The sequence below is a fragment of the Triturus cristatus genome, chromosome 3_2 (assembly GCF_964204655.1).
Source record: "Triturus cristatus chromosome 3_2, aTriCri1.1, whole genome shotgun sequence".
Lineage (NCBI taxonomy): Eukaryota > Metazoa > Chordata > Amphibia > Caudata > Salamandridae > Triturus > Triturus cristatus.
Genome location: NC_140584.1, coordinates 304,769,746 through 304,797,064, shown reverse-complemented (window position 1 = coordinate 304,797,064; position 27,319 = coordinate 304,769,746). Strand labels below are relative to the sequence as shown.

The 27,319-nt window shown below is 46.9% G+C and overlaps 1 protein-coding gene across 1 annotated transcript in view; it reads left to right on the top strand.

Annotated features, from left to right (window-relative positions):
- Positions 1-27,319, top strand: part of LOC146857229 (T-box transcription factor T-A-like) — an 80,576-nt gene that overhangs the window by 46,949 nt on the left and 6,308 nt on the right. The window contains exons 2-6 of the mRNA XM_085647717.1: positions 736-1,000; positions 19,017-19,151; positions 19,652-19,713; positions 20,401-20,456; positions 24,166-24,348. Coding sequence (XP_085503843.1) covers positions 736-1,000; positions 19,017-19,151; positions 19,652-19,713; positions 20,401-20,456; positions 24,166-24,348 — 701 coding nt within the window. The remainder of the gene's footprint in view (positions 1-735; positions 1,001-19,016; positions 19,152-19,651; positions 19,714-20,400; positions 20,457-24,165; positions 24,349-27,319) is intronic.

Genomic DNA, 27,319 nt, shown 5'->3' with positions numbered 1-27,319 from the left:
ATTACTGCTGCGTGCGCACCACTTGCGCACATGCACTGCAAGCTGTGGCCGACGGTAGCATTTTTCCCCCGCCACGGCAGTCATTTCTCGATGCGGGCGCTTGCTTTTTTTCCTGTTTATTACTTCTATGTAGTAAAGAAATAGACAATTCTTTACTTTTGAAGCAATCTCAGCACCCGACTTTAGCTTAAGATGTTTAAGCTAAAGCACAGGTGCCGCCATTACTACAGAGCAGTAATAAAACAGAAACAAGCATTGGCATAGCTAATAGGTCTCGCTTTTGGGACCTTATAAGTATTTAGTTATGCAACTGTTGCATGGCTAAACACTTATAAGGTCCCAAAGGCGAGACCTATTGGCTATGCCAATGCTTGTTCCCTTTTCTATGTGTGCTGCATTCTTCAGCACACATAGAAAGAGGAAAATTCCTCTCCAGGTTGTTTTTGTGCAGGAAGGGGATCCTTCCTGCACAAAAACAATCCTGCTTACAACGCAGGCACTTTTACACCATTGTTAAAGGTTGCCTGTGTTGGGGCTAGGCTGCCAAAAGTGTGCCAGTGCCGGGAAAGGACATGAATGAGCTGTATGATGTTAAATGTGGTGCATTCCTACCCTTTCTTTTTCACGCAGCGCAGCAAGGCGGCTTGCTGAGTGAAAAAATGATAAATCTGTCCCTAAGTATGTCGAATTTTAGAAGGTGATTCTAACCTAATATTTTATACCTCTCACTTGCAGGAGGATGTTCCCTGTGCTGAAGGTGAGGATATCGGGCTTAGACCCCAGTGCCATGTATTCCGTTCTCCTCGACTTCGTGGCAGCGGATGGGAATCGCTGGAAGTATGTGAATGGAGAGTGGATTCCAGGAGGGAAGCCAGAGCCCCAGAGTCCAAGCTGTGTCTACATCCACCCTGATTCGCCCAACTTTGGAGCCCACTGGATGAAGGCGGATATCACCTTCTGCAAAGTGAAGCTGTCTAACAAGATGAACGGTGGGGGCCAGGTAACGGCAAGGCACAGATTAGAAACATCGGGATGCACTTGGATGGAATTGTTATTGCCCACATTCTGATGATATATTATCATATACAAATACAAACTTATTGGCTTATTTACAAGCCCCTTGCTCCGTGGGTACCTTCGTTTTTTCCCATATTAAAAGTGACGCACCGGCGGCGCAATGGGCTTGTAAATAAGCCCCATAGTCTTATTCAGTATGTAGTGCTATGTCATCTAACTTAAAGGCGAGTCACAAAAAGTGGAGAGTGAAAGAATTTTGTTTTTGCTTTGCACTATATATGTTGACTCGAAGATTCCTCGGGAGCGGAACGATGCAAAAAGGGGTCCACCTCTCGACAGCCCCAACCCTGACTGCTATTAAAGCACAGGAGAGTGGGATGGTCAAGCGGGGGAAGGATAGGATGGGAACAGCTGGGAGGGAGATCTGAAAGTGAAAGACACTAAACACATTAGTCTGTTCTTTAATATGCTTGTTCAACTCACTCTAGAGGAAGACTGCGTACCTGCAAACAAACTTAAACAACGTTTTCTCCAGGTGCACTCATCCTGGATCCCAATCACGCAATACCCTGTTCTGAATGGTCTAGAGAATTCTAGAAAGAAAAGGAAGGCAACATGAAAACACCTCCTCACACTCTGTGACCCAGCAACCCGCAACACTCTATTTGTGCTCCTTATCATACACACCACAAAGGTTGACTTGCTTCACTTCACAGGGGATGAGCAGACTGCCGCCTCATGTCCCCCTGTTAATAAACAATAGTCCGGAGTTAAAATGCTTCTTTCAACTCCGTGGCATTTATTGTACTGTCAACCGTTGGATAATGTTTTCAGGGTGAATATAAACAGGTTCCACTAATCACCTAAATCACCCAGGAACTGTGCACAAGGAATGCGAGACAATAACACACATGAACATAAAGTAGTTAGGTAACCAAGTAATCACTCAGCAAGGAGTAGCAAGATAAGGTCTCTCTCGCCTCACAAGGAAGTCTATGCAAGAGTACGAAGCCTTAGGAAGAACAATATCGAGAGCAGCGGCTCTCAATAATCCAGATGGTGCATGTGCACCCTTACCCTACACGGCCGAACTGCAGACGGCGTGGATCTCGGCTGCAACGGGAGAATAATCAGCAACGAGTGAAACGCCGAAACGGCGTTTTCAAGGTTTACCTCTTCCGGTTTCGTCCCATGTGATCGGACTTGGTGGCGGAAGTGCATGGATCATGTGATCGGACTTGGTGGCGGAAGTGCAGGGATCATGGGAATTGTAGTCCTAATTCCCGTTTGGTTCTCGTTCCGTTTCCACCATCCGGCTAACCACTCCATCAGCGCTCTCGTTTTAGCATCTGGTGAGTCAGGCGAGGCACGGAGAGGAAGGAGTGTGACAGCACATCCTTTCTTCGGGGCCCCTCTTTGAGGGCCAGGTTTACCAGGGTTCTTTTTATGAAATAGCTGTATCAAACGAGGGGCATGCACGTTATTTGCTGGCTCCCAGGAGTTTTCTTCAGGTCCATAATTCTTCCAAGCCAAAAGGTACCACAGGGATTTGCGTCTCCACTTGGAGTCTAGTATCCTCTTTACCTCGTACTCCGGTTGTCCATCTATTATTGCCGGAGATGTTGGTTGTCGAGGTGGTTTGGCCGAGGGTTTTAGAAGGGAAACGTGGAAAACCGGATGGATCCGCATGTGTGTGGGTAAGGCGAGTTTGAACGCCACTGGATTAATCTTTCTCACTATGCGATACGGACCCACGTATCGTGGATTGAATACACTGTATTTGCGAAACCTGAAATTCCTTGTGGATAACCACACATAGTCACCCTTCTTATAGGTGGGACCTGGTCTACGATGCTTGTCGGCTTGTTTTTTGTATTGTTCCTTGGTTTTTTGTAGATTACTTCTGGCGGTTTTCAGAGTTTTTTGCATTTCTGTTACTCTTTCTTGAACACTCTGTATTTTCTCATTATACTGAGGTTTCCCTATGGGAAGAAAGCGTGGATGAAATCCATAGGTACAGAAAAAGGGTGTCATTTTGTTGGAACTATGCTGAGCATCGTTGTAGGCCACTTCAGCTAACCACAGAAGGTCCACCCATTCGTCCGTTGTTTGATCCACGTAGCAGCGTAAGTACTTCTTTAAGGATTGGTTTAGACGTTCTGTTTGACCGTCTGTCTGTGGGTGGAAGGCCGTGGAGGTGTTGTTTGCTATGTGAAGGGTTGAGCACCAGGTTTTCCAAAATTTGCTGGTAAATTGAGGACCCCTATCCGTAATAATGACCTTGGGTATCCCATGAAGACGTACGATATTAGTGAGTAGCAAGGTTGCCAGTTGGGATGAGGAGGGCAAGTCAGCGCACGCTATGAAGTGACCCAACTTAGTTAGGTTATCCACAACCACTAAAATGGTGGTACAGCCTTTATCCTTTGGTAAACTGACTATAAAGTCCATTGATATGTATTCCCAAGGTTCTTCTGGAGAGGGTAATGGCTGTAGCAATCCTTGCGGTTTTCTATGGTCTGCCTTGGCCTGACAGCACACTACGCATTCTTGGATTCTTTTTGTGATGTCTTGTTTAATCTTGGGCCACCAAAAGTGGCGCTGATTTTTTTCTATCGTTTTCTCCAAGCCTGTATGTCCTGCGCATGGGTCTTCATGGCACCAAGCGAAGACAGTTTTTCTTAGTGCAGAGACAGGTATTAACAGTTGATGCTGGCGCATGGGAAGACCGTCTTTTAAGTGCCAGTCTGTATTGTCCTTCATCCAGGTTTTCCAAGAGGGTTTTTTAATGGCCTGTTTTACTTGATTTAGGAAGTTTTCTGTTTGTATGACACCCACAATTTTTGTGGAAGGAATGATGGCCTGTGGCCCCTGCTTGTTCTCAGCAAGGGAATTGTCACGACGAGATAAGGCGTCTGCCTTCCTATTCTCCACCCCTGGTCTATAGGTAACTACAAAGTCGAACTCCGCAAAGAACAACATCCATCGTAGTTGACGCGGAGTGAGTAACCGAGCCGACTTCATAAATTGCAGGTTACGATGGTCTGTATATACCGTTACGGTATGTCTTGCTCCCATTAGATGATGTCTCCATTCTGTAAAGGCGTCTTTGATAGCAAGGAGTTCTTTTTCTGCTATGGTGTAGTGGGTTTCCGCCGTGTTTAATTTTCGGGACATATAGGCCACCGGATGTAATTGCCCGTTCATTTTGTTTCGTTGTGATAGAATGGCTCCAATGGCCACATCCGAAGCATCTGCCTCCACTACGTAGGGTATGTCGCTGTCAGGGTGGGCAAGAATAGGTGCAGTGGTGAAGGCGGTTTTTAACACTGTGAATGCCTTCTGGGCTTCCTCGGTCCACACATAAGGAACGTTTTTCTTCAGTAGTCTGGTCAGAGGCGCCGCCACTTGCGAGAATTGCTGGATAAAACGTCTGTAAAAATTGGCAAACCCCAGAAAACACTGCAGTTCTTTTACTCCTTTTGGGGGTAGCCAATCTAACACAGCTTGAATTTTCCGTGCTGCCATCTCTTGTCCTTCAGCCGACAGAATGATTCCTAGGAATTCCACTTTCCTCACGTGGAATTCACATTTGCTTATTTTACAAAATAAGCGATGTTTTCGTAGCGTGAGCAGAACCGCTCGAACGTCTTCTACGTGGGTTTCTTCTTTCTCAGAGTATATTAAGATGTCGTCAATATAAATAATGACTGTAACATCAAGGAACTCACGCAAGACGTCGGTCAAGAAGAACTGAAAAGCGGCTGGGGCGTTGCATAGGCCGTATGGCATCACACAGTACTCAAATAAGCCATATCTTGTGCGGAAGGCCGTCTTCCACTCGTCCCCAGCACGCATTCTTACCAAATGGTAAGCGCCTTTCAAATCCAGGCGGGTATATATTACCGCTCGGCGTACTTGGTCTAACAACACCGGAATGAGGGGCAGAGGGTAGCGATCCTTGATGGTGATGTTATTCAACGCCCTAAAATCCACACAGGCCCTGAGTTCTCGATTGGCCTTAGGAATAAAAAAGAGGGGAGATGCAGCGGGTGATTTGGATGGTCTTATAAACCCGTTATCTAAATATGTGTCTAGATAGTGTCGTAAATGCTCATTTTCTGGTTCGGTGAGCGCATAGATTCTTCCACATGGCACCACAGCCCCGGGAACCAGATCAATTTGGCAGTCGTAACTACGATGCGGTGGTAAAATATTGGCTTGGTCTTCGTCAAACACATCCCGGAGGTCGTGGTAGGGTGAAGGTAAACAAACGTTTTTCTCCTCCGCAGTGGCTATCATGTGCGTTCGAGAGGACTCGTTCATTGTGCTCTGTCGATTAGAACTACAGTGTTCTATGCAGTAGGGTGAATTAAATTCAATTGTCTCTTTCTCCCAATCGATTATCGGATTATGTTTCCGGAGCCAGGGAAGACCCAATATGATACCGTACTGGGGTGCCTTTATCACATTAAAACAAAGCGTTTCCCAATGTTGTTCTTCCCAAGATATCTCTAGGTTTTCCGTACAATATCGAATGGGACCAGAGACCAGTTGTCGCCCATCTACTGTCAACACAATTTCGGGTTCTGTCTTAGGTATTAGTTGTAATTTCAAAGCGTGAGCTAAGTCTTTGTCTATAAAAAGACCAGTTGCCCCCGAATCTACCATGGCCTTGAGGGGGGTTGTCTGTTCTCCCATGTGGAGGTGTAATGACACATGTAAATGGGATGTCGAACTGTCTTCAACGTTCTGTACGGAAGGGATCTCCATTATGCCCAAGAACCTCCCTTCTTGTCTTCTTGAGCCTTGAAGTTTTCCGTCTTTAGATTGTCTCTACTCCTACGGGATAAGACCTCTCTATCCCTTCCTGGAGGTTTAGCCAAACACTCCCTCACATAATGCCCTTTCTTTCCGCAATACAAGCACAGTCCATTCTTGCGTCTCTGCTCCTTTTCTTCTGTGGTAAGAGAGGCTCGAACTGAACCTATTTCCATAGGTTCCGAAGTAGTGTTATATCCGCCAGGAGCTGGTCTAGCTCGGTCAAACCGAAATGAGGTTTTCTCTCCTCTCCTTTTATCCACCCTACGATCTGCCAATCTGTGGTCTAACCTCTGGGTTAGTTCAATAAGAGCCTTGCAAGAGGTGGGTTGTGGATCTATCGTAGCCAAGGCGTCCTTTAATTCATCCTTAAGACCCTGATAAAACAACGCGCGTTGATTATTCTCGGGCCACTCTGTCTCTGCAATTAATCGTTGAAAGGCGTTGATATACACAACTAATTCTTTATTCCCCTGTCTTAATTCTAGCAGTTCACGTTCAGCTGTAAAGGTGGCAGCCCTGCGGTCAAACACCCGTTCAAATTCTTCTCGAAATGCATCCCAGTCATACAAAAGTGGATCATCGCGCCGCACCAAGGGAACAGCCCACTGTGCGGCATCACCGTTCAAATAGGAAATGGTGAAGGCTACTCTAGATTGATTGGAAGGAAAGGCCTTGGGTTTACACGAAAAGTGTAGCAGGATTTGTGTGATAAATACTTGCACCTTATGGGCATCTCCTGAAAACCTTTCAGGAGCTGCAAGGGGAATAGGCGTAGGCAGTTCTACACTGAACGGTGCGGCTGAGGCTGAAGGAAACCGCCCCATACCTGCATCAAAGGGGTTGCGCTGCATTCCTTCAACCTTCTGTCTTAAGGCTGCTGTTTCGGCTCGAGAAGTGGCTAGTTCTTGCTGTACTAAGGCTAATGCCCCTACAACTTCATCTAATGTGGCCATGTTTTGCATCGACCCGCCCAGGAGGAAGTCAATACGTGGGCTGATTATTCTGTTGACTCGAAGATTCCTCGGGAGCGGAACGATGCAAAAAGGGGTCCACCTCTCGACAGCCCCAACCCTGACTGCTATTAAAGCACAGGAGAGTGGGATGGTCAAGCGGGGGAAGGATAGGATGGGAACAGCTGGGAGGGAGATCTGAAAGTGAAAGACACTAAACACATTAGTCTGTTCTTTAATATGCTTGTTCAACTCACTCTAGAGGAAGACTGCGTACCTGCAAACAAACTTAAACAACGTTTTCTCCAGGTGCACTCATCCTGGATCCCAATCACGCAATACCCTGTTCTGAATGGTCTAGAGAATTCTAGAAAGAAAAGGAAGGCAACATGAAAACACCTCCTCACACTCTGTGACCCAGCAACCCGCAACACTCTATTTGTGCTCCTTATCATACACACCACAAAGGTTGACTTGCTTCACTTCACAGGGGATGAGCAGACTGCCGCCTCATGTCCCCCTGTTAATAAACAATAGTCCGGAGTTAAAATGCTTCTTTCAACTCCGTGGCATTTATTGTACTGTCAACCGTTGGATAATGTTTTCAGGGTGAATATAAACAGGTTCCACTAATCACCTAAATCACCCAGGAACTGTGCACAAGGAATGCGAGACAATAACACACATGAACATAAAGTAGTTAGGTAACCAAGTAATCACTCAGCAAGGAGTAGCAAGATAAGGTCTCTCTCGCCTCACAAGGAAGTCTATGCAAGAGTACAAAGCCTTAGGAAGAACAATATCGAGAGCAGCGGCTCTCAATAATCCAGATGGTGCATGTGCACCCTTACCCTACACGGGCGAACTGCAGACGGCGTGGATCTCGGCTGCAACGGGAGAATAATCAGCAACGAGTGAAACGCCGAAACGGCGTTTTCAAGGTTTACCTCTTCCGGTTTCGTCCCATGTGATCGGACTTGGTGGCGGAAGTGCATGGATCATGTGATCGGACTTGGTGGCGGAAGTGCAGGGATCATGGGAATTGTAGTCCTAATTCCCGTTTGGTTCTCGTTCCGTTTCCACCATCCGGCTAACCACTCCATCAGCGCTCTCGTTTTAGCATCTGGTGAGTCAGGCGAGGCACGGAGAGGAAGGAGTGTGACAATATAAATAGTTGCTTTAATTACATAGGGGCCGATTCACAGAACTAATCTGAGACAAAATCCTAAACTTACTACTTTTGATATTCACAGAAGGCATTTAGTAGTAGTAAAGTTAGGATTTTGTCTTAATTTAAGGCAAAATCCTAACTTAAGACAAAATCCTAACTTTACTACCACTAAATGCCTTCTGTGAATAACAAAAGTAGTAAGTTTAGGATTTTGTCTCAGATTACTTCTGTAAATCAGCCCCATACACATTAAGAAGGAATACATAGGCAAAAAAGGTCAAATAGTTTTGGCTGTAAGGTGCGCTGGGATTTACAGATCATTTCTCAGTAAATATCCAAGTGAAATGTCTATGCGTCCTTCCTATCGCAGATCTGTATGGTTAACACATATTATATCCTTATTGCAGACAAACCTATTACAATGTTTTAATAACACATGAAACCTGAATTTTTTTGGCGCGTAATTATTTCCCCTTTTTTATCAATTTAAATAATTACCAAGAACACTACTGAGTTAATTACTCAATGAGCAGAAAAAATATACTATTGTACAACTATGAAAAGTATGTCCTTTTGAGAAACCAAACCAAATATTGTGAACTTCCATATTTTGAAAATGTTTTCCCATCATAAAAACAAAAAGAGAAATTAAATAACTGAACAAGAGCTTCAGGAGCAGTGAGCATCAACATTTCCACACAGCATTTAAAAATAAATTAAATTAAACTGATCTGATTGCACAAAATGGTATACAATTCTTTAAAGCGATTTAATAAAACCTTTGAAATGTTATGCATGACAAGTCAAATTTCAAATAAGCTGTCTGTTAATGGAATGCAACATATAATTCAGAGAAGGAATCTCTGTTAAACAGGCTTCTGGAATGAAATCTTTAAATGCTGCCATTTTGATAAATAATTTTGGGCGCTGGACATAAATAATGCCATTTTAAGGGGATGTTTTTCCAAAATAAACGCATAGCAATTCCAGCTAATATATTGGCTTTCAATATAATACAATTTGCTTGCGTAAATACGCAGTCCAAATAAATAAATAATAGGCCAAGCTATATGTCTTGCCTCTATTTTAACCACCTAGTTCTTTTTTTAAATACCCATTTTCGAGATGGCAAAAGAAGGAAGGTTTCATTCCACAGCACGCTGGAACTGGTTGGCAAGTAAAATTCTGTTTATTCATTAAAAACAATTACTAATATTTAACAAAAGGAGTTTCTTTATGAAACTCTACTTCTGTAATATACGTTGCGTTCTACTGTTTTGCTGTGGTTTTCCTGTAAAAACAACACCATTAACATTTAAGCAGGCTTCTAAAAGGCACTTTTAATTTGGCCAATGTGCTCATTCAAACATGATGCACATTATGCATTTTCCTCATAGATCACCCTGTTATGTATGTTCAAATTTTCCCTAGGAAATGTTTTATGAAGAGCATTCAGGAGAAGTGTATTAACAATATAAAATGGTGTTGAAGTGAGCTGTTATTGATGAACCTTTAATTTCCAGTTTTTTAAGAATACTCTTGAGATACTGTGCCTAAAGCAGTGATCAGACCAAAAGTGTTGAATTGTAATCCTAGTTTTGATCAAACAGTCTATAAAATGGGGATGTGGATATGTCCTTTCTAAATGCATTTATAAAAACACCTTAAAGGAGTAAAACGAGAGGCTCATAACTAGCATTTTAAGTTATACAGAAGAAGAAAAGAGGGCTTTGCAAACAGGGATGTCTTTAGTATCCATGTATAGTAACTATAATTTGGAGATTGAGATCAGACTCAAACTATGTGCTTTACTTCCATGGAATCTACATCTAAAAGTGTAGATGATTCACCAGAGGAGTTTAGGAAAAGATCCAACTTTAAGCCCCTGATTACTTGCAAATTGTTAGATGCTTTTCAAAATGTAGTGTTAACGCGCATCTCACCTATGCATCTACCCATGGATTCTGATGCAAACCTATATTTACAAATACTTTTAGCCATGGATTTGCACCAAATGGTGTGCCTACCTGAGGCTGTCATAACAAGGAAACATATCTTTATTTCTCCCTGTGATTCTCTCTTTGTATGTGTACTGTGTTCTGCACTTGTTAGAAAATCTGGCCCTTGATTACTCCCAGCTGGGTAATTTGTGGAACACAGCCGACAGTACCATAGTTGAGTAAAGCAAGAGATTAGTCTGTCAATTACAATTACTTGTGATAAAATTATTAGTACGAAACTTGCAAGTATATCTTAATATAATTTTTTTTTTTTGCTGTTTAACTCATGGCTACTAACAACAATGGCAATTAACTATTTCTGACTGCCCAGACACTGACCTAAACATCTTCATAGAATTCAATCTTAAAATCTGCAAAATGTGACAATATTAGATAACACTAATGTAAATCTGCCAGCTGGTTAAAAATAGGATTAATGTATGGTTAATAAAATATTTCATACAATTAGCGGAAAATGTAAGTTGCAAAACACTGAAACATAGTCAATAAATATTATCCTGTTTTATTGCCAATTTAGATTATTTTAATGTCATGTGGGTTATTCTGTTGACAAGGAAAGTGCAAATGTGGAACGTTTCCATCAGTCAGGACTCTGGCATAGCTTTAGGTGACCCCATGCTGCTGCTCACAATCCCTCATGGTATGTTTTGCAAGCCTGTTGACCTAACCTCTCTGGGTACTGGGTGCTTACATGTAAGGGTGCATTTAGCCTGGTTTTAGTAGCTGGGTGTTTCAGTCCCTCTTTGATTACATCCAGCACATTCGATTTTCTAAAGAAGACAGCATCAAAAAATTCAGGGGCATATTCACAAGAAAATGTTGGAGCGCGGAGCTATGCCAAATTTGGCTCTGACATTTTCAAAACACAGGGATGCTCTGTATTCACTAGCGCTCGTGAAAAAAAGGGTGCCTATGGATTGAAAACAAAGCAATGTAGCCTTAAACAGACTCAGTCGAAAAATCTAAGGGACGTGTCCACTCACCAATGAGCCACAGACTTTCAGAGCTAAGACCAGTGGGGAAGCTAGGCGTCCTGCTCATGCCTCTCCTGCCTTTCTGTCTCCCCCATTTGACTGCCGTCATATGGCGATATCTGGAGGAGAATGAGCATTTTATCCACTTAGGCAGTGGCGGCTGGAGGAACTTCGCCCCACTGCTTTTGAACAGTGCAAAGCACGAACCCTAAAGTGATAATAACTTTGCGTTACTATCATTTTATTCTTCGTGCTGCTTTGCAGGCGGGCGGGTTGGCGGGGCTGCCGCGCTCTGGGGGCAGGGGAGGAGTGGTTTGCCCTCTCCTAAGTGCACAGTGATGGTTTGGGTGTCCCTCTCTGGCCGCTCAAACAGTTATGCGGACTGCCCTGTTCTGCCCACCCCTCCAGCCCCTGTCTGAGCGCTGTGTCACGGTTGTGTTGTGATTGGTCAATGGGGCTGGCTGTGCTACCTGTTCGAAGATGAGGAGAGCAGGTGCAGAGACGCAGGACCGGCAGCAAGGTACGTTTTTTAAAAAATATTGCGCACTCAAACTCTCCCCCACTTGACTCCCCCCCACACAACACCCTACCCCCGCGACATCCCCCCAACCCTTCCCTGCTACCCGCTAGCCATGCCGGCCACCACTGCACTTAGGTAAGAAAAGAATGAGTTTAAAATAAACCTTAAATTGAAATTTAGATTATTTGTGTCCACGTTGAGGCATTTGTGTTCACCCTACTGGGCCTCATTCAAAAAGAAAGTAGGAAATTTGCTTTGCGTCCTTTCCTCCTAGTTTAGAGCTGATTTTTAACTTTATTAGAATTTAAAAAGACTTCTATTAGTACCCCTGGGAAGCTGTGATTGCTGCAGCTTTTCCAGAAGTACTTGCACACTTAAAATATACACATTCAGAAATGTAGGGAGTGTCTATTTCTGGTGGGAAATGTAGTGTTGAGGGCGTTTACACTGAATACAAGGTTATCAATTGGTGGTAGGCAGGAGTTGCAACTGGTTCCAATTTGTACCCTGGTCTGAGGGGTCATGAAGGTAGCAAATGAACACAAAGTAAACATGGCTATGAGAGCTATATTTAATTTCCATACATTCTACTTTTTGGCCTTCCTCAAGTCCCTGTAGAAAATAGGGGGCTGTCAAGGTCATCAAATGTAGCGCGACATCACATCCCCTACACTCGCATTACGACGAAGGACTTCCATGAATGAATAAACTGTATTGTAAATGTAGGTCCACGCTGGCCAGATCCATCACAGATTTTCTGGATACCCAGACAAAATACAGTTTTGCAGCGTGAATCTTTCTGGATTCACTATGCTGTGCATTATTCCGCGATCTTGTGGTTGGGTCCGGATTCGTAGTCTTTTCTTTGTTTTTTTTTTTTTTTTGTAGCCCAGGTGGGCGTCGACGTACACCATTTGGTGCACCGCCCGTGACGTCGTCGTGCTTCCTGCGGAAGTCCCACCTTTGGGGCGCCATCTTCAGATTCTTTTTTCCGCCGTTGGGTCTGGATCGTCATCGGGAAGCTCCAGAATTACACTCGAAGGAAGAAGGAAGAAAAGCGAGTTTCGTCGATAGAAACACTAGAAGATATCAGGAAAGGAAAAGATTTCATCAGGGCGCGAAGAAAGAAGGACCAGCGCCCTTTTTATTCAACGGCCTTGGAGAATGCACGCTCAGAGACCCTGAGCGCAATGGACAAGACGCCATTCAAGTTCTGCCCAAACTGCCACCACAAGTTCGCGCAGAAAGACCAGCATCCGGTCTGCAACCTCTGCCTACCGGTCGATCACCAGAGTATCGACTGCAACGCCTGCTCAGCCTTCACGCCGAAGACACTCAGGGTGAGAGAGCGGCAGAGAAGGGCCAACGCCAGCATGGATGGCAAGGGGAAGCCCCCGACGCTCTACGCTCTGGGCCTCTCCTCGGACGACGAGGACAACGACGCCGAGACAGCCGAAAACTTCACGGTCGTAGAGGCCGACAAGAAAAAAGAAGACGAGGTAAGAGAATAGTCGAGCGCGAAACAGAAAGTACCTCGACAACACGAGGGTGACTCGAGAAAATCTGAGTCAAAGTCCACGAAGGGAGCCCCGGCGCCGAAAACTTCGACGTCCAAAGGGGGAACCACGGACAAGAGGCCGAGCGGATCCTTAGATAAGGACTCCCTGGTGCCGAAAGACGCCGAAAGGCAAGGGTCGTCGAAAGCATCCCATGAAACGGGCCGATCGACGCAGAAAGAATGTTCGACGTCGACGCAAGTTTCATCGAAAAGAACCGCGGTCGACGCCGAAAGCATCTCCGAGATGGAGAAAAAGAAGAGGCGGCTCGAGGCCGAAATGGAGAACATCCTTCAAAGAAAGAAGGAGTTCGACGCCAGAATGAAGGAATTCAAGATTCCAACGGTTCCATCAGCGGACGTCGAGGAGGTCGAAGACGAGTTCGACGCCGAAGGGCTGACAAGGGAACTCGAAGAGGAAGAAGAGCCCTATTATGAGGGAGAAGCCGAGGAAGAAGACCAACGGTCGTTCTACGAATCGGCGGCATCTACCAGCAACGACGTCGAATGGCACGATCTCGACACCGAAAACCCGGAGGAGCCCGTGGACACGTACCCTTCGAGGCCTTCGCCACCCGACGACATCGGGGTCTACAATATGGTGGTCAGGAGCGCAGCAATGGCCTTCGGCGTCAAACTCGACGAGGAGAAACCGAAAGCCGATTTTCTCGTCGAGACACTGCTCCCCATCCAGACAAGGAGCCAGTTCCTCCCCATGCTACAAAGCGTGATGAATCAGGGGAGAGAAGCCTTCAAGGAACCTGCGACCTGCCGGTCGATCACGCCCAGGACAGAGAAGAAATATAAGCACTCCTCCCTGGACCCCCCTTACATCAAGGGTAGCGTGACCGCGGACTCCATCATAGCCTCCACGGCCAGGAGAAGGGCCAACGTACCAGCAACTTCGGGCCCACCCCCGGATAAGGAGAGCAGGAGGATTGACCTCACAGGAAGAAAGGTCGAGAGGAACGCCGCAATGCACTGGCGCATGGCGAATTCAAATGCACTCCTCAATAGACACCAATACCAGCACTGGGATGAGATGGGGGAGTTAGTAAAGCACCTCCCCGAAGAATACCGGCAGAGAGCCTCTCACCTGATAGATGAAGGCAAAAACATCGCCAACTCCTGTATAAAGACGGCGTTGGATGGGGCAGAGACTTCAGCAAGACTCATGGCCATAGGGGTCACAGAGAGGAGGCATGCATGGCTAAGAATCTCGGGATTCAAACCGGAAGTGCAGAACAACATCCTTGGCACCCCCTTCAATGGAGAGACACTGTTCGGAGCAACAGTGGACGACAAGCTCACCCAGCTGAAAAAAGAAAACGAGACGGCGAGGTCCATGGGGGCCCTACAGCTGAGGGGAATGAGGCGAGAAAATCCCTCGAGAAGACCCTACGGTAGGGGAGGAAGCCAGCAGGGGACGTCGCACCAGGCGTTCCAACAAAGTCAGCAGGGTGAAGGTCACGGACAAGGTCAGCAGAAGCAAAACTGGCAATATCAACCTCGGGGCCAGTCCTTTCGCGGGAGAGGGAACGGACGTGGCCAAAGGAGGAGAGGGGGCGAACAGCCCTCGACGAAGTGACTCAGCACGCAAGAGGACGCCTACCCTCGTCAGGACCCCAGGGGTGAGGCGCAAAAAAGTGTCATCAGGGGGAAGAGAAAATTCAAAAGCCTACGAGCATACGACACCAGTAGGCGGAAGACTGAGGTTCTACCTTCAGGAGTGGCGGCGTATAACCACAGACAAGTGGATACGGAACGTTGTGCAGTACGGGTACTGCGTAGATTTGGAGAAAAGACCTCCAAACAGGAAACCAAGGGGAAGACTGAGATCGGCCCAAGAACTGGCAATACTCAGAGAAGAAACGCGGAAACTCCTGCAAAAGGGAGCCATAGAGACAGTGCCGTTCAGAGAACGCAACAAAGGGGTCTACTCAAACTACTTCGTGGTTCCGAAGGTAGACGGAGACCTCAGACCCATACTAGACCTCCGTTACCTAAACAAGTTCATCAGAACGCAAAGGTTCAAAATGACTTCACTGCAGGAGGTTCTGCCACAGATAAGAGAAGGGGACTACATGGTCACCGTGGACCTCAAGGATGCCTATCTTCACATCCCAATAAACAGAAGGCACAAGGGCCTTCTAAGATTCAACATCGAACAAGAACACTACCAGTTCACGACCCTGGCCTTCGGATTAAAATCAGCACCAAGGGTCTTTACAAAATGCCTGTCGGCGGTAGCGGCGCACCTACGAAGGCAGGGAATACATGTCTACCCCTACTTGGACGACTGGCTGGTCAAGGCAAACTCACGCGGAAAGTGCGAGAGGCACGCAAAACGCGTAACAGACACCCTCACAAATCTGGGATTCTCGATCCACTGGGGAAAATCGTCGATGAAACCGGAGCAGGTGAAGATTTTCCTGGGGGCAAAGATCAACTCCCGCAACAGTACAGTAGTGCCCAGCGAGAGGAGGACAGAGGCTCTACTGAAGGAGGCGAAACTCTACCAGAAGGGGCGAGCTCTGACAGTGAGGGCTGTGAGCAAGATGATGGGGATGATGGCGTCCTGTATCCAGCTGGTGCCGAATGTACGCCTGCACATGAGACCATTCCAGGAATGGCTACAACAACAATGGTCACAAGCAAACGGAAGTTGGGAGGATCTAGTGGTTGTTACGCACGCAGTGCAGGAGGAGATAACTTGGTGGAACAGAGACAACATAACAGCAGGGAGAAGCCTGACACCACCAATCCCAACAGTGACCATTACCACGGACGCATCGCAGAAGGGATGGGGAGCGCACATGGACAACCTCAGAGTGAGGGGTCTATGGGCCCCAGCAGATGCGGTCCGCCATATCAACTACCTCGAGTTGAAAACAATCCTGCTAGCCCTGAAGGCATTCCAGAGGCACCTGTTCAACAAGAGGGTGTTGGTCCAAACAGACAACACCACGGCGATGTTCTACATCAACAAACAAGGGGGGACACAGTCGTTCCCGCTCTCAGCCCTAGCTCAGGAGATTTGGAGATGGGCCATACCTCTCAGGATAGATCTACTGGCAGTTCACCTACCGGGGAAGGACAATGTGGAGGCAGACTGGCTAAGCAGGCAGACCTCAGCATCACACGAGTGGGAGCTCAATGGCCAGGAAACGGAGAAACTCTTCCGGAGATGGGGGACTCCCACAATAGACCTTTTTGCAACACGCCACAATGCAAAATGCCAAAGCTTCGCGTCCAGGCAACCAGATCAGCAATCCAAGGGAAATGCCCTATGGATAAGCTGGTCGAGGACATTTGCCTACGCCTTTCCACCGATACCCCTGTTGCACAGAGTGCTCGACAAGTGCAGAACCAGCAACATGACCCTGATCCTGGTGGCTCCGCAGTGGGCGAGGCAGACATGGTTCTCACAAATTCAGGAAATGGCACAAGGCGACCCATACAGGTTCGAGAGGAGGAAGGACCTGCTCTCAATGCAAAACGGAGAGGTCCTGCACCCAGAGCCAGAGACCCTCAACCTGGCGGCATGGCTCCTGAAGACCTAGAGTTCGCACACCTAAGATTGCCGCCGAGCACGATGCGAGTGCTACGGGAGGCGAGGAAACCAACTACACGAAAATGCTACAGCGCAAAATGGAAGAGGTTCACTGTGTGGTGCCGGAAAAAGGGCCTGCAAAACAGAATGACAAGAGACTCAACAGTACTGAGGTACCTCACACACCTTCTAAAGAGTAACCTCTGCTCGAGCTCACTAAGGGTACACCTAGCGGCCATCGTGGCCTACACCAGAGGTGAAAAAGGTGGAAGTTTCTTCAGCTCGCAGGTGGTGAGGAGATTCATGGAAGGAGCCAAAAGGATGGCCCCCCCGAAAAGGTTGCCGCCGCCGGCATGGAATCTGAATGTGGTCCTGACGGAGCTCATGAAGGCACCGTTTGAACCCATTCACAAGGCCACACTGCAGATGCTGACTATGAAAACAGCCTTTCTGGTGGCCATAACCTCACTACGCAGGGTGAGCGAGCTTCAAGCACTAACGCTGCAGGAACCCTACATTAAAATTCACAAAGATAGAATAGTCCTGAGAACGGACCCACACTTCATGCCCAAGGTAGTGTCGGCGTTCCACATAAATCAGACTATCCAGATACCAAGTTTCTTCCAAAACCCGACTACAAACGCAGAAAAGGCACTGCACACCCTCGATGCCAGAAGAGCGGTGATGCACTACATTGAGAGAACCAAAGAACTCAGGAAGTCGAAACAGCTGTTTGTGTCCTTTGCTACTAGCTTCATGGGTAGACCAGTGACTAAGGGCACCATCGCAAGGTGGATTGCCCTCACTATTCAATTCTGCCACAAACAGGCTGGACAGGAGCTAGCGGAGGGGCCGCAGGCTCACTCCACAAGGAAGAAAGGGGCCACCGTGGCCTTCCTGGCGAACACGCCCATCCAGGACATATGCCTCGCGGCAACTTGGGCATCTGTGCACACGTTCACGAAACACTACTGCGTGGACATTCAGATGAACAAGGAAGCACAGGTTGGACAGAAGGTGCTTCAGCACATTTTCAACGACCAACGCTCATCTACCACCCAGCCGCCACAGAACTAGGAAAACCGCTACAAAATCGATGCACAGCATAGTGAATCCAGAAAGATTCACGCTGCAAAACGAATAGTTTCTTACCTGTCGGTGTAGTTTTGCAGCTTGAAGATCTTTCTGGATTCACTAGCGAACCCACCCACCTCCGCCAGGAAGATGAGGCTGGAGGAAGAGGGGGTAAAATGGAAAAGATCAAAGAAATACAAACATACAGATAAAGGGACAAGAAGGATTAATCAATCGCCGAGGGTTAAAAAAAAAAAAAAAAAAAAGAGGAAAGGAAAAAAGAACCCGAAGATGGCGCCCCAAAGGTGGGACTTCCGCAGGAAGCACGACGACGTCACGGGAGGTGCACCAAATGGTGTACGTCGACGCCCACCTGGGCTACAAAAAAAAAAAAAAAACAAAGAAAAGACTACGAATCCGGACCCAACCACAAGATCGCGGAATAATGCACAGCATAGTGAATCCAGAAAGATCTTCAAGCTGCAAAACTACACCGACAGGTAAGAAACTATTCGTTATATACAATTAATTTGAATTGAACTGTGTTGTATCATAGCATCTTTCCTTTGAGGAATGTCTTTGTTCCCAGTATCCCTGGTGTCTGTTGACCCCTGTGGAAGAGTATTTTGTGTCAGTTTAAAAAACTCCCTCTTCTGTGTGAATGTGTTATCTTACTTGGAAATAAAGACAGTTCCTACTTACCTCAGAAGTTTTGGGATTGCTTCACACTCATTCACACAATAAGAGGTTCTCCTGAAAATGGACTAGATCCTGGACTCCTGCATCTCCACTGGACACCCTCCACTAGAGTATACCAGCCGAAGAGTAGGCCTGGGAATTACGGGTGAAAGACAAATGTTGACACCAGAAGCCAAAGGTGAAAGTCACTCAACAGCGCCAGAGACTGAATACAGGCACAGAGAAAGGCAAGAATGTTTACAAAAAAACAGAATAAGTCTGACCTGGCGCACTGGAGGTTTCTAAACTAGGATCCGGTATATGGTGTCTGAAAGAAGAACATGTGCATACATGTGCAATCTCTGCAGCAGCCTCTCATACAGGCTGAGCAGGCTGGCAGTATATCACCAGCACAGTGGGTCATGGGCAGATGCATCCTTTATGCACAAAGGATGAAGGGTGGTAAGGATTCACTGTAGCAAACATCTGTATGCCTATGTGGCTACCAAAGAATGTACCGTCAGCTGGTGAGAGCACCTGTGACGTGTCACAGGCAGCTGAAACACCTCAGTTGAAACCCATGTTTCAGTGATAAGTGTTTGGGTTAAGGGGTGTCTCTGGAGGGCTTCAGACTGCAATCCCGCCATTTAACGTGGTCCTTTTTCTTTCCATGGCACAGATCATGCTGAACTCCCTTCACAAGTACGAACCTCGCATCCACGTCATGAAGGTCGGGGGACCTCAGAAAATGATTAACAGCTTTGCTTTCCCAGAGACCCAGTTCATTGCGGTCACGGCATATCAGAACGAGGAGGTGAGTGCAGATACCTGGCTTCCAGTGCTGCTGTCCGTGAAGTAGAATTCATCATTGCCTTGTTGGGGTTGTATGACACAACAACGTTTTCCTTTCCCACGTGTTCCTTAACAATGCGAGCCGCGAGCGGAATAACTTATGCATCTGAACTACACATTTCATTTACAATGAAAGTTGTTACAACAACTTGCCTGAGGGGGGGTGCTGGACTTTGGAATAGTGTAATTTACTAATCCAACTCCAGGCCCCACAACAGTAGGGAAAGCGTTGGACTTTCAAATCCAATGCCGTTGTAATGACTTGCGTTGTAAATGGAATGCGTGGTTCAGACGCATTCGTTGTTATGCCTGAGTTGCAAAGGCAACGTGTTGTTCGGCGCTCGTGTTATTCGCTGTTTCCTCTTGTTGGTGCAAAAGCTACAACTTCCCTCCAATCCCCCTCTGTCCCCAGCCCAGGGGTGTGCGATCCCCACTCTGAACGCCTGTCTACTCTCCTTGCAGATCACAGCCCTGAAGATCAAGCACAACCCGTTTGCTAAAGCTTTCCTGGACGCCAAGGAGAGGTTAGTGCTGTTGTGGGACCAAGCAATGCATCCTGGGCATGGAGTCTCTTAATGAACTGACGAGCGCCTTCTACAAGCGGGACGCACTTCTGGTGTCAGAATGTTACTTGGAAGGCGGCGGCGGTGGTGGTGGTGGTGTTATGGTGGTGGGAGAGGAAGCATGGGGGATAAGGTAAGGTTATGGGAGTGTGTAAGTCTCCCGTTTAGAACCATAAGGAAGTGCTGTCATAATATTTTTTACCAAAATGTACATCTGAGTACATGACTGGTGCTTATTTTGTGCAGGTGGTTGTGGGCGCAGGACTGGCAATCATTTTTGGGGACCAAGACTTAATTTTCATCCTCAGATGATCAGGCAAGAGAGATGTAGGCAGACAAGGAATAAAGAAGGAGGAAGAGAAAGATTGGTATGCAGGGAAAATAGAGAAATCAAAGATGAAAAAGAACTTGCAAGTGTGGGATAAAGAGAAAGGAAGTGTAGGGTGTAAAGAGTCCTTAAAACTAGGAAGCCATGGTATTCAGCAAACCCGACATTTGGCGACCCTGATATCTGGCAGAAATGGTAGCGGGCTTCTAGAAGCATTGGGCTCATGTGCGTGTCCTTTTCACAAACCTATACCTGCAGCGCAGCGTCAAGCAGGGTGTATATGCTGATAACTGGCAACTCTCCATTTTGTCTTTTTACAGAAGTGACTCACGTGACGCCTTGGACAATGGTGATCCACAGTCAGGGTATTCACAAAGTAAGAAATGTTTTTGAGATTGCGCATGCTATTTCTTAGAGGGGACAATACTATTCTTTAGTTAATCTGATGGCTACATCGGGTTTGAACGCTCTATTTACGGCTCTGTTTTCTCACGGAATCATGGCAGTAACAGCCATGATGCGTAGGTGAACTCTCCACCCAAGCGAAGAGAAGCTACCAAGCACTGGAAGAAAAAGTCCTGCCCTGAGCCACATTAATGAGCACGTGCCTGCCCAACTGTAAATTAACTAGGTAGCAGAAGAGGAAGAGCTCTCTGCCGAATCAGAGGCCAGATCTCTGCCCAATCAAATAGCAGAGACTCTGATATGTGCCCAATCACACTGAAGCTGCACAGGTGGTCTCTCCACACTTCTGAAGGGCAATTATCTAATAGCAGAAGTGAGACCATCTGACCAATCACAGAGAAGCTGCGACCAGTTGCAAGACAGCTAGCTAGCCGCAGGGTCTGGGCTCCACATATAACCCAATAGCAGCTGCAAAATGGGCTTGCCATCCAATCAGAGACCATAATACAGGGCGGCTCTCCAACCAGTCACAGTACATCTACACATGTAAGCACACCACATTTATAGATCGGCCAGGGGCATATTATCAAGGACGGCGTTAAAATTATCGCCGGTTTAGCGGCAGAAAACCGCCGCTAAAGCGATGATAATGGGCTTGATAATATGCCCTTGAGAATTCCAATAGAAGCCCATGTTCACACCAGAACATGGACTTCTATTGGAATTCTCAAGGACATATTATCAAGCCCATTATCGCCGCTTTAGTGACAGTTTTCTGCCGCTAAACCGGCGATAATTTTTAACGGCGTCCTTGATAATATGCCCCCTGGTTAGCAAAAGAAGGTGGGCTGCATCTGTAGTCATAGAGCTGCAGCACGGTTTGACTTTCTGTCCTTTCACGAACTACCTGCATAAGCGAGCTCTCTGTCCAATCAAAGAGAGCAGCACAGTTAGGCCTCTGAGGTAATGACTGACAAGCAGAACAGGATAGGTGCATCTGCCAACTCCGTGCACAACTTGTAGAAACAGCCACACACAGTAAACAGTACTGGACAATGGCAAAGCTAAATGCTAGTGATACTAAAGACAAATGCACCTTACATGATAAATAACGAGTTATAATTTTGCTAATATTGATGAAAAATCTGTGAGAAAAGAGTCAAACAATCTGCAAGAATTATTATTTATTATAAAAGATTATTGATAGAAAATGGAAAGAAGTAGTCTATGAAACTGTAGAATGAGATATAATTATTGAAAAAAGGCTAAGCTAAGCTAAAATTAGAAGCAATAGAAGAAAATGATGCATTTCTTGACATTCTCAAACAAAATGGGTATGCAGTTCCTAACGGGGCAAAGGGAGCAAGGTCAGCTAAGTGAGGGAATGTCCTCACTTAATGGCGGGAGGAAAGGGGGATTCCTCCTTTTGGAATTAGGGCCCTCACACACCCAACCAGCTGGGTGTCATGCTTCATCATAGGGCTTGCTCCTCGTCAGGTCGGCTCTGAAGTGCTCAAGAGGGAGCAAAGGAAAAGTGCAAAGACATGCGGCAGGGGAGCCACTGACACTGAAAAGGAAGATGTCATCCACAATGGAAGGCGAAGAAGGAGAGCTCGAGGTGGAGCGAAAAAACACAGAGGCTCAAGGCCGAAATGGTGGCCCTTCTCTGGAGAAAGAAGTTTGACGACTCCCTGAGAGAGTTTTGCATCCCGATGGGACTGTTGGGATCCACAGAGGTGGAGAATGAGCAGCAGGCATCGAGACCCCGGCAACCCTGGAGCCAAACAAAGAAGAACAAGATGAGTTCTTCGAACTTAAGGATGAAGAGTAGACAATGTTTGAGGAACAAAGCCAGTTTGAGGATACATGGCACAACCTCGACACTGAGTCCCCTGAGGAAGGGATAGACAATTGCCCCTCAAGAGCTTCACCACCAGCCTGCCTGTCCATGTACAATAGCCACATTTAAAGGGCAGTGGACACATATGGGGTACAATTAGAGGGAGAAAAGGAGGAGACATGCTCCCTACTAGAAACCCTATGCCTTCCCAGAAAGCAAACCACTACCTGCCCATGCTCCCTAGCATCCTGGACCAGGGGAAAGAGGTCTTTCAGAGAGCCAGCCACAGCAAGAGCAATAACTCCTCATGAGAAGGAGAAGTACAAACATTCCACACAAACCCCAACTACATCAAGGGAAACGTCCCAGTGGATTCCATCAATATGACGACCTCAAGGAAGAGAAATAATGCCCCCACATCAACCGGGCAACCACCAGAGAAGGAGAGCAAAAGACTGGACATGGTGGACAGAAAAATGGAGAGAAAGAGGCAGCCACACAGTGGGCGATAGCCAACTCCAACGCGCTCCTTAATCGCTATGGGCTCCAACAGTGGGACCAAATCGAAGGCCTGATTCAACACTTTCGAGAGGAGTTCAGCAAAATGTGTAGTAAAGGAGTGTAAAAACATCACCAACTCCCACCCTAGATCCACCCTGGATGCAGCAGACATGGCCAGCAGACAGATGTGCACGGGCACCACACTCAGGAGAAGCAGCTGGCTCAGAGTTTCAGGCTTCAAGGAGGTGCAGGCTTCAGTCATCAACATGCTCCAGGGGAGGGACCGATACAAGTTGGACAAGGCAAGCAGAAAGTAAATGAGAGTGACAGTAAAGCCAGCCAATGTTAAGCAATGGGTGGGCTGCAAGCCCTTCTTCGTTCCTGGTAAACCCACAAAAAGCGGGCACATTTAGCAACAAGTCATGTAGCACAGCTGGCCACCTTGCTGCGCTGCATGATAGGGAAAAGACAGGAATGCGCCATACTCAACATTGTACGCCGCATTCTGGCCTTTTCTCGCACTGTCACACAACGTGCTGCCTACCGTAAATGCAGCCACCCTTGCACCGTGGTGAAAGGGTGCCTGTGTTGTGATCAGGATTGTTTTTGCGCAGGAAGGACCACCTTCCTGCACAAAAACAATCCTTTGAGGCATTTTCCTATTTCTATGTGTGCCGCAGAATACAGCACACATAGAAAGAGGAAAAAACTAGGAGAAATAAAGATATTTCTCCTTGTTAGGCCTCACCTGGCAGGCGTAGCGCTTTGACCCATTTATAGGTTTCCCAATGTTAGTAAATCTGGAAATGTGCCAAAATCCATGGGTGGATGAGTGGCAACACTGACGCGCGACCCATGGAATGCCTCCCTGGGGCAGAGTAACGCAACGCAGAGATTTGCATTGAGTTGCGTTACTTTAGATTTATCAAGTCATGCAGGGCCACGCAAGGTCACCTTGCGTGTCTTGATAAATCTCAGTAGTTGCGCCACTCTTGCCCGGCGCAAGGGTAACGCAACTACTTGATAAATATGTCCCTATGAGTTTCACAACAAGACACTGCTCTGCCTGGTAAAGTCTACCTAAAAGCGATGGCTTTGTCTTCTAATAGGAGGAATCCTTCAGCTTCTCGGGCGCCCTTTCCCCGGACGTGCCACTACAAGGAGCTGTTGAGATACATTGGTCAAAATAATTCATCACACTGCCTGGGTAGTTTAAGTTTGAAGAGAAACTAGCCAAGCATACATTAGTTGTAGAAGACCTTTCATATATGCTGTGTTTTTTGTTAAACGCTGGACGCGTACTGCTCATGTTCTGAGATGTCTGTCTTCTCTTCTGCAGTTGGTGGCTGGTTTCTGCCTGCAGGTTCCGGAGCCTTCTGCCCCTCCGGCGCCAGTGCGTCCTTCACAGGAAGTCCCGCCATGGCTGCAGGGCACGGCTCCTACTGCGAGAGGTACTCGGGCCTGCGAAGCCACCGAGCAGCTCCCTACCCCTCCCCGTACGGACAGAGGAACGTCTCTCCAAGTATGTACTCATTTTCAGCAACCCGGACATGAAGGAATGTATTTGTGAATGCAAGATGCTGCGGTGTGGTACAGCCGGTAAGGGGGAGAGGAGGCTGTGAGGAGGAAGCCACCCTCCGCTGCGCCCCCTGAGGCTACCATGGTTTATCGATAGATATATGCTTGATTGGGGTGCCCTCTGCTGGCAGGACCACAGAATAATATGAGATAGGTAAGGGAGCCGGAGAGTGGCGTCACGCAACCATCACCACGCAAGTGCGTCTGCGACGTACCGTGTGCTTCTCTTACGCGCCAGTTTCCCTGCTAGTGCTCTGGGGGACGCTGTTACTCTGCAGCTACCAACTCTCGGTCGTTAATTGGGGATCAGGGTTTGTGCGCAGTGTTCATAACAACAACAATAATAACACTAATAATAATTAATAATTATTAATACTAATAATAATGTAACTGCTGAGGTTTTCACAATAATAATACTTTTCTTGTTTTGTATAGTGCTTGCTAACAAATATTTGTCATTTCTATCGCTGAACACAAAAGTTATTCAATGTATTTGACCTCCATGGTGTGAACGGCTGAGCTACACCTGCGAGGCTCGAAACCTGTCGTGAGCATTTAACCGTCTGACTCACTGTAAAGTATTTTATAAAAGTAATGATAACAACATTCTGACTTTAATGTACAGGCGTTATTACCCGTCTAAACCATACTCGTGCTCCTTTAATAGACCTTTCAATGGCGAAAGTTTGAGCGAGGGCAGCTGGGATTTGAGTCAGGACTTCCATTTGTAAATAAAAGTCTCCACAGGTGGCATTCACCTACTTACGCTTTCTCCGGGCTTCGTAGCGCATTCCTGCGGCACTCTGGGTGCATTATTTCATTTTCATGCTTCCCACCGAATACCTCCATTTTGAAGGTGCGCCTCACCTGCCTAATGCGTGTTGCAGTGGCTGGTGGAACTCGATCATGGTGGCACCACTGCTGACCTTATGGAAAAGTGCACGTGCCAGATAAGGTCACATCTGGAGTGAGCAGACGGCCAACCCTGCTGATACCAGCCTCCTTGACCAGCTCCATATTCAGGTCTCTGCAGACTGGCTGCTGTGGTGGGTGGGGTGGGGGGGGGGGGGGGGGGGTAACTATGCCAGCTTCTGCTTAGGTAACTATTTTCTTCATCCTATCTTGCTGGCGGAGGCTGTGTTCCTATAGCTTCCGCGCCTACCACTAGGTCGCCGGCGATGGTTGAGTAAGGACACATTCATTATTTCTTTATTACATAAGTTGCCCTAGTTTCTCCAAATTCACTACCCCCACATACTGATGGTACCACCACCAGTTATGTACTCAGAGGTCTGCTTTCAGGACTGGTCCTTCTCACACTCCGCTGTAGGCACACAAGCAGCCTCTTCCCCCATAGAATCCCCGGGGCTTCACTGAGGCAGGCAGGATCAAGCAGGCCAGATCACAGAGAGTGACTGTCCCCGAAGTGAGGGTCTCTGACATCTTTTCAACTGGGATCTCTGTGGTGTATCTGGTAGGTCCTGCGGTTACAGTATTGTTTCTGGTTAGGCCTCTACCCCCCCACCGCCCCCCCGGCCAGGTGTCCCAAGGCCATCCTTCTAACCAGTAGCAATGGTACAGTGGGCCCCAGGGAAGGAACATAGGCCCCTATCCCACTGTTTGACAGCTACAATTGGGGATGCAGTGGGCTCCTCCCTGCTATGGGGCCCAGTGCCACTACACCCCCTGAACTGTTGATCGCTACACCCCTGTTATAGCTGGTATGTGTTTTACCAATTAACGTAAGTGAATATACCAGGAGCTACCCAGTATACTTGTGAACTGGGACAGTAATAGAGTACAAGAAACAATGGGGCATATGTATATGAAATGTCGGAGCACGGGGCTGTGCCACATTTGGCAGCACCACGTTCTGATATTTCCAAAATGCAGGGATACTTCATATTTACAACAATACAGCGCTCCCCTGTGTTTTCCCTAACGCTGGTGCTAAAATTAACTGCCTAGTGCCAACGCAGGCACCTTTGCGATGCCTGCATTGCAGGGAATGATTGTTTATGTGCAGTAAGGGACACCGTCCTGCACATAAACAATCATTCATGGCATTTTGCTCTTTCTATGTGTGCTGCAGAATGCAGCACACATAGAAAAACCAAACACGAAAAATAAAAGTATTCCTCGTATCGCCATTCTAACGCCTGCTCTTACATGGCCTTAGTCTTTGGTGTTGCCTCAGATTTACACATCCTTGTAAATCTGCGGCAGCATCAAAAAGCAATGGGTGATGCGGTGGAACGTCTACAGCAACACCCATTGCACGCCCCAGATATCTGCGTGAGAGGGTGCCATATTCACAAGCGGCGTTAAGCCACAAAAAGTGGCTTAACGACACTTTGTAAATATGGAACAGGGCATTGCACCACAGGACCATCATTAAAAGGGACATTCCTGTGGCGCAATGCCCTTATAAATATGCACCAATGGTCCCTTCAGAGTTCAATGGGAGCTAATTCATCAATGTCGTCGACGAGGCAACTAATGCATGCACACTCAATGTAAGCTACCTTGACCACAATTTCTAAAACTTATGAGTATGTTTATACAAAAAGATATCAAGGTATATCAAGTTCAATCCGATGTCGATTAATGCTTGCAAAAGGGATTCCTGAGTTTAATAAAGGTGACCACGGCTTATAGTTGACTTGGATCAGTCAGATATTATATTTTTTAACAGCGCGCTGATAGTGGAGATCTGCAGGGCAGCAGCATCGGCTCTTTGCACTTTCTACAGACTTCACTGCACCAACTCAGTGGCTTACATGCCTTTTGCTTGTCTCTTCCTCCACACCACACTGTACTGCGTGTTATATTATTCAAGTGTATGGATCAATAAAAAGACCAGTAAAATCAGCAACATTTGTTTTGCCACTTAAAAAAATAAATTTAAAACAGCA